Here is a 7,973-nt window from a genome sequence, read left to right on the forward strand (position 1 = left end):
TAAGTTTCCTACAGAATATAAAAAGGAGTGTCATTAATGTCTTCATTAATCACAGCGATCTCTCTTTAAATGCTCTCCTCTGTAATGTAGAAGAGAGGGCTGATTCTTCAGGCTCTCAGTGTGGATAGGAATTATTGGAACAGCCCATTTTAGGATTTTATTTGCATTAGTCCTCTGTGGGATAAGAATAACATAGTTACTGCCCTATTTTGCAAACAGAAATCACCTATTATCTGTTGTCTTTGCGGCTGATGTGGAGAATGATCTCTAGCCGTGGCCATTGAGTTGCTTCATGTTCTCGTCCTGCAACTCTAGCTGGGAGGAGGACATGGAATCTTTCTGGGCCTCCTCAGAGGCAAGGTCTCCCCCTGCTCCTCAAGCTCAGGCTTCTCTTCTTCCTGCTCTCCTCCGACGACGAGCTTCCCCCGAGGAGCTCTGTCCCCAGGAAACATCGCCCCGGGGCCAGGCAGCGGTGTGGCCAGAACCACGGCTGCCATGGGAAGCGGCGGCCGCAACCTGGAGGGAAGAAAGGTCTGCCTGGGAATCTGGGGGGGACCCTGGGCCACTGTGGGAAGAAGAGCAAGGGGTGTCTGGGTGTCCTCGTGATGGGCTGGGGCCGGGTCACCGGGCTTCTTGTGGCGGGTGGCGGGGTGAGGGTGAAGATCTGACAGTCCGTAGGGTTGGCATTGTGCTGTGCACGTCCAGGAGGGGTGGCCAACCCTTCCGCTCCTGTGGGGAGGAAAATGCAGTCAGCAAGCAGCCTGGAGAGGAAAGCAGGCAAGCGAGGTCCTTCAGGTGGCAAGGGAGGGAAATGGGAAGAGAGAAGCAGAGACATCAGAAAGCATGTTTGGGAGAGCTGCCAAGGTCTGGTGACAGGAAACACCTTGTGACCCAGGCTTCTGCCCTGGGGAGGGGACCTAGAGAAATGAAAATGTTCACGTGCAGAAAGCCTGCCAGCCCAAGGCATGACAGTCTGAGCCTGGGCGACGAGCAGCAGAATGGGTAAGCAGACTCTGTCTGCCTGTGCATGGAACAGTACCCGTGATGACGAGGAAGAACAGCGCACTCACAGCGTTATGTTGAGCAGAAGTTAGACAGGAAAGGGCACTGACTTTGAGAGTCCACTTACAGGAAGTTCGGGAGAAAGCAAACCAGGCAAAATATTGTTCAGCTCTGAGTTAGGCCGGGTATTAATTAGTGGAAGGAGTAACCACAGAGCTCTTTAGAAATGTTCCATATGTGATCCAGGTGGTTGTTAAATGGATCTTGCTCTCTTTCTGTCTCTCAACCATAGAAGATGATTCAGTCTCACATTACTCATTCTGTTTGATAATTTTTTTTTTTTTTTGGTACTGGGGATCAAACTTAGGTCCTTGTGCTTGCGTAGTAGGCAGGAAAACCACTGAGCTAAATCCCTGGCCCTTTTTGATAATTTTTTTGGCGGGGAGGTACCAGGAATCAAACTCAGGACCTGGTGCTTGTGAGGCAGGCAGCAGACCTTTTTGATAATTTGAACCTTTGCAACATGAAAACTTCTACCCAGAATCCAATCACTAGAGGAGAAGGCAGCCTCCCTATTAAGGTGCATCTTGACATTTTGCTATCGGACAGGGTTTTCTTAGGCCTCTCTTTGCCATTCAGTAAATTGCTGCTAAAAGCAAACGAATGCCTCTGTGCCTCTTGGGGTCATCTTACTTTTTGGATCCTGGGGCCACCTCCCAACCCCAGGTCACTTGGACGTTAGTCTGCCAGGCAGGTTTCCTCCCCAGGGCTCAGGATCGAGGTACACACCGACCCCATTTCACACCCAGGAACATGGGCAGAACCACTTGAAAACACATTCTTCCAGGACACCTAACACACAGTGATTCTGTCAGGTTGCTGCTTGGTAGCATAAGTGCTCTAAAATGTAGGTGCCATAGGATTTAGGGACCTGTCACAACCACGCCTCGGCATGAGTTGATACCATGTACAGTCTTTACCTTTAGCTGACTTAACCCTGTTCACCAGTTCTTTTGTTTGTCCTCATGCCACTCTCCTCTCAGTCTTCGTAATCTTTGCTATCTCTTCAAATCTCCTCCAACACTTTCCTGCATTCATTTGAAGAATCCTTTCCATCTAAGTAGATTACTTAGCTGCACTTTTCAGAGAGAAAACTGAGGTGATTTGCCATGAACTTTGGTTCCTCCTGTCTTTAAAGACAAGTCCATACTATGGAACTATCTAACCCACTTGACTGACTCTGCTCCATTCCATAACATTGGCAAAAGTTATCACTAGCCCTGGGATTCTATGAAGTTGGTACAGATGCCTAGGGCACTATTTTTTGCCCTGTCCGCTAGCTCTCCTGTCCGGATTCCTGTTCAGTCTCATGGGGAGCTCTCCCTCCTGGGAGGCTGGGGAGGTCTCTTGTGGTTGCTCCCATAGCACGCATCAGTCCTGTGACTGCCATGGGGCAGGTGTGTTACTGGCCCACTGAACAGCCCTTGGGACCATCTTGTGGACTGCTGTCTCCTCAACCCTAGCCTAGTGGCTAGTGTAGAATTGAGCTGATTCAGAGAAATCTGTATCTACAATTGCAAAAGTCCCCATCTTCCACTGTCAGTGTAATGGGATGGTTTCCATATTCCATATCAGCAAGCCACTAAAGGCATGGGATGTCAGAGACGAGAGTTCTGCAAGCTGAAGGAGACCAAAGTGGGTCAACATTGAAGATCAAAGACATTTTGAGAGGCTGAGCAGCACCGTTTATCAGCACAGGCTGCAGAGCCAGGCTCCGTGAGCTCAGTGTTTAATATCTGTGACCACAGGCAGCTTCCTTAATCTCTGAGTCTTGCTCCTTATTTGTACAATGGAGAAAACAATGCTACCTATCTCATCCATTTGTTGTGAATTTATCTGACATAAGATGTGTCAAGTGTTGAGAACATTGCCTGATGCAGAGTGTGCAGTTAGGAAGGGTTAGTTGGCTTTTGTTAGCCATGAACACGAGGGAAAGATTTTGCCAGCATGAGCCCTCATCCTTGGGCCCCTCTGTTTACATCGTATGCACAATCATGCATTAGAGATGAGACTGGAGGGTCCGGAGGTCATAAGAATAGGGCCTCCATGGAGATCAGGGGCAGTTGATGCTGTTGGTCACTTCCAGCATCCTCAGAGCTGGGAATCATTCCTGGCTTACAGCAGTGCTCAGTACATATTTGATGAACTCAGTGAAAGTCAGGTAAACATTGACTGTTCCTCTTTGTGTATTGTTGTAGTACTCAAAAAGTATTTTAGTCTCAGAACTATTACAGTAACAACTTATATTTAAAATTAGAGGGCCGAGCATTTAGCTCAATGGTGCTGTGCCTGCCTTGGAAGTGAAAGGTCCTGAGTTCAATCCCTGGGACCAAAAATAAAAATACATAAATAAAATTAGAATATAATACAACAAAACCAAAATATAGCTTGGAATTTGGGTATCAATTTTGAATGGGTTTATTAACAGTCTAGACCTGAAAGTCATAGCATATAAACAACTAGCACTTTTTAAAAAAGTGTAATGATGAGAAGATCTTTTTTATAATTACCTGTACTCTGTGGTTATTTGAGCAGACAATAGCTGGTTTGTAGTGAACTATAGTGATTTTTAGAGAAGTAAGCTGTGTTCTTTTTGGGGGCAAGCTTGTTCTTCATTTTTAAGTCAAGTACCTGACACACAGAGTCTTAGAAAAATTTTCATGTGCTTTCAGAGTTGGACCGGAGAGAAATCTCAGCCCCGTGACCACCTCTGCAATGACTGTGACTCAATTCCCTTGTGCACTCCCAGCATGACCAGTGACGTGGTCAGAGCTCTGCTTTGGAGATCAAGAATTTAGTCTCAGAGGGTGTCCACAGCCTCTTCTCACACTACACTGCAGTTAAGTCTTCTCCATCAGGAGCAGGTTCCCCTATCAGGAGCTGCATCAGATGCAGAGATGCCTGGGGAGTGGGAAGAGGCTGCGACACGGGGACCATAGGAGAGAATGGCATCCTGCTGCCCAGGGGAGGCACACATTTATGTGTGAGCTCAAAGACATCAGAAGGAAAGAGTGCCAATTAGAAATAATGTGTCCAGGCCTGGGCATTTAGTTCAGTGGCACCATGCCTGCCTTGCAAGTGTAAGGTCTTGAGTTTGATACTTGGTCCAAAAAAAATGTAATGTGTCTTTTTTTTTGTAGTCCAAATAGGCAAATGCTTTATTCAATTAAAGTTGGAATAAATCAATATATACATACTACAAATTTAAACTTAGACATTACTAACACGTGTAACTAAACTTGACATGGTTGAGTTTGTTAGAAACTCAAGCCTTACAGAATAATGTACCTCTGGAGGCTGAGACAGGAGGATCTCCATGAGTTCGAGGCCATCCTGGGCTGCATAGTGAGTTCAAGGGCAGCCTCAATTATAGAGTGAGACCCTGTCTCAAAATAAACAAACAAACAAACACAAAATACAAAATAATGTATCTCTAGTAACACTGTGAAAGCAGTTCAGATGTTGCCACTTAAAGCAGAACTGCAATACATAGAGGTCAGAGCAAGAGGAGGGAGCAAGAGTGGAAAAGTCTGAGGCCATTCGTGCCCTATCTGGGGACCTGGACACAGAGAGGAGATATGGGCCCAGGACACGAAGACGCATGGCTAGCGACAGGAACCAGGGCCAGGGGCAGGGCGAGCTGTGGCTGAAGAACTGCCACACTTAGAAACCAGACAGCACGTTCCAGTTGGGGTTTTACATATAAACAACAGAAATCTCTCGAGTCTCTCACATGAGCAGGACTTGTTTAGCTATGGATTTTCCAAGCCTCCCAGCGAGTGGTGCTGGCTCTGTAAGAATGCTTTGCTCCCATGACACAGAGAGGAGGAGGCAGTAGCTAGTTGTTTAAGGTCCTGCGCCTAGATGTCACCTGTTAGCAGGTGACAACTGGGGCTGTCTTGGGCAGGTGTTGGCTGTAACCTGTGCCCCTTGTCCCCTGTTGGCCAGCATTGGTGGGGGGCTCTGGGTGCCCCACAGCCAGCTCTGACATTCCCTGTCCAGCCTGTCCTCAGCTCTGTGGGAGAGGGGAGGGAGTCAGGGCTGAGAAACCCCCAGGGCTGCCCCGCAAGTCTCTACTCCGATAGCATCCAGTTTGGGAACCAAGGTGAACAGTGAGAAATACTAGGCTGAAGCTCCCAGGATCTCCTTGCCTTTCGTTCCCCTTTCCCCATCCTTCTTTATCCTTTTCTTTCCTTTCCTCAAGGCTTCAAAAACCAATTCCAAGGCTCACGCCACAGAGAGATTTGGTGGTGGGGAAGGGAGAGAGAACAGAAACAGTGGAGAAATTAGTCTTCTGTCCTCCTAAAGAGGGAAACCCGTGCTTCCTGGGCAGCACCAAGCACTAGCTCGCTGCTGTGATTAATTAGAGCTCAAGAGCAGTGAGCAAACAGCTGTCGCATGCTGTGGGTGACAGAAGAAGGTGGACTTCAAGGTGGCGGGTGTCAGCCTTGAAACTGTAATATCCAGGATTTGTCAGGCATTCCCAGTGGGGAGAGCTTCCCACGGTTGCTCACTTGGTCCTGACAACCCCAAAGCAGTAAGTACTCTGACAATGTCAGAGAGCTTGTGTGTCTGAGATCAGGACTCCGGTCCTCAGACCACAGAACCCAGAGGCTGCTCGAGGCGAGTGGATAGGTTTCCTGGGATGGGAATATGTAATCACGGAGGCAGCTTGTCTTGCCTGCACCTTGTTAATTAGCAGACCCACACTCGAATGAAAACAAAGCCCTTACCTTGTGCCACGGATGCCGCCAGCCAGTAGAGCAGTGCCCAGCGAGAGCAGCAGAGCCTGCGTGCCATGGCTGCTCTGGTGGCCCCCGCCCCGAGGTGGTGTGGCTTTAAAGGGGTGTGGGTGAGTCACCTAGCCTGGCACAGTGGTTTGCATCTGCAGGTGGGCCTCAGCCGCTGGGCTGCGGTGAGGATGAGAGGTGGCGGGAGATTCCAGACAGTGTTCATCAGCCCAAGCTTCTCCAGATGACGGCAAACCTCACTCATCCTGCCAGACTGGGCAGCCAGCCACGCCCTCCTTGTCCTTTCCGGTCCTCCCGCCCCACCCCCTCAAAGTCTCTGGTGTCTCCAAGCCAGGTCTTCTCCGGTGCAGGGACTCAAGGCCACCACCCTCCCTGCAGCAAGTGACTAGGGGGACCCAAAGCTGCTGGTCAGTCATGGTGCTTGTCCTCCCAGCTAGGTCCTGGAGGCCAGGGAAGCAGTCAGAAGACTGCCTTCCCAGTGGCCCTTGGGGTCACCGTTTAAGCAATATGAGAACTGGGGGTGTAACCATCATCTGCAACCCAGGAAGGACACCCACATCTGAGCCTGCTTCAGGGCCAGTGGCTGTGGACCTGAGGGGCTCAGGGATGGGACCCAGGTCAGGAAGAATCCAGCCTGGACTCCGCTTCTCCCTGGTGGGTAGCCCTGGCGACCTGCTGGACTCACTGAGTCAGGGGTGCGGGCCGTCAAAAGAGTAGGCTGAGGAGGAGGGTGTTCAGCTCAGAGTTTGGAGGCTCCAGGCCAGGGGTGCCGGGATCTGTGGATGGGACCATGGTGAGGGCACTCTTATGGCATGAAAGCAAAGTACACACCTCACAGGGGCTAAGACTGGAAGAGAGGACTGCTGTGTCCGGTCAGTGACATTGGTCCTTCCCTGGCCTCATCTCTCAAGGCTACAACGCTGCCCAAATGCCGAAGGCTGGTGACCAAGCCTTTACCACGGGGGCCTTTGGGGACAACCAAGACCAACTCTTGCATGCACCTCTTGGGATATAAATGGAGGAGATGACTAGCATGGAGCTGCAGCCACACCTGGCCAGGAAGGGGCATTTGTAATCATTAAGTTATAACACCAACAGCCTAAGTCAGAATTTCTCCTCTTTGTACAGTGGACCCTTGCGTTATGATGGGCCTGACATATGAACAACTTGGTTACTACTGAAATTTTAGTTTTAACTTACAAACAAAGTCTTGAGTAACAACCTGAATAGCAGCCACATACTGGTTGCTTGTGCTTCCAGGTGGTCTCAGATAGAGATTTAATCCTTAAATCTGGAGTTCTGGAAGAAACATTACAACATCCTTTCCTTTGTGGGGTTAACTGAGAAATCCAAGGCCTATGTCTCTCCAAGGACACTGAGATCTGTCTGTATATAGGAGACTTTCCAGGCTGTGTAGAGGAGGAACCTGACCAACTTGAGTTAAGACCAGCCCTTGCAAATGAATTGAGTTCGTAAGTCAAGGGTCCACTGTACTTCCTAATCCTTCAGTCAGTCAAATGAGCTCCATTTGGATCTTGCTCAATAGCACAGAAAGAACAAAAGTGAGCCAGGTGTGGTGATACACACCTGGGAACCCAGCACTCAGGAAGCTGAAGCAGGAGGATCATTGTGAGTTTGAGGCCAGCCTGGGCTACATAGTGAGTTCAAGGCCAGCTTGGACTACATAATGAAATGGTGTTTCAGAAAGAAAAAAATAGAGGGAGGAGGAACAAAAGTGAGCCCAGTCCTCACTATGAAGATCTGGAAAGCTGTGTGAAGGTGGAGACAGTGTTCCAGGGCCTGATTCAGTCACGCTGTGGGGAAGGCACACACGCAGAGGGCGCGGGGTTGGTGACATGAAGGTGGAGATCATTGTGTTGCTGTTGTTTTGAGATGGCCCTCACTGTGTGGCCTCCCGAGTGCTGAGACCCAGGCAGGCACCCGCCATCTAGAGCAGGTGACCGAGTGGAGCCCGGGTTGCGAGTGGACATGGGGTCGGGAGCTGGCAGAGTGAGCTCATCCCTCAGCTCAACTGACCCCTCAGCTCTGTGACCCCTGACTCATTCAGGTGCCAGGTGCTGGCCGCAGGGTGGCTGATGTGGGGTCCTCTGTCACCGAGCCACAGTGTGGTAAGGACGCTGCTACCCTGGGATTCATTTA

The 7,973-nt window shown here is 49.7% G+C and overlaps 1 protein-coding gene across 1 annotated transcript; it reads right to left on the reverse strand.

Annotated features, from left to right (window-relative positions):
- Positions 1–212: 212 nt before the first annotated feature.
- On the reverse strand, positions 213–6,095 carry Odaph (odontogenesis associated phosphoprotein). The gene is given in 3 exon segments (XM_087185959.1): positions 213–761; positions 5,796–5,937; positions 5,940–6,095. Coding segments are annotated over 3 exon segments (672 nt in total). The 5' UTR covers positions 6,058–6,095; the 3' UTR covers positions 213–349.
- Positions 6,096–7,973: the final 1,878 nt, after the last annotated feature.

This window comes from Heterocephalus glaber, unplaced genomic scaffold (assembly GCF_053883595.1).
Source record: "Heterocephalus glaber isolate CG9 unplaced genomic scaffold, H.glaber_assembly_v1.0 deba00001504, whole genome shotgun sequence".
In the NCBI taxonomy this organism is placed as follows: Eukaryota; Metazoa; Chordata; class Mammalia; order Rodentia; family Bathyergidae; genus Heterocephalus; species Heterocephalus glaber.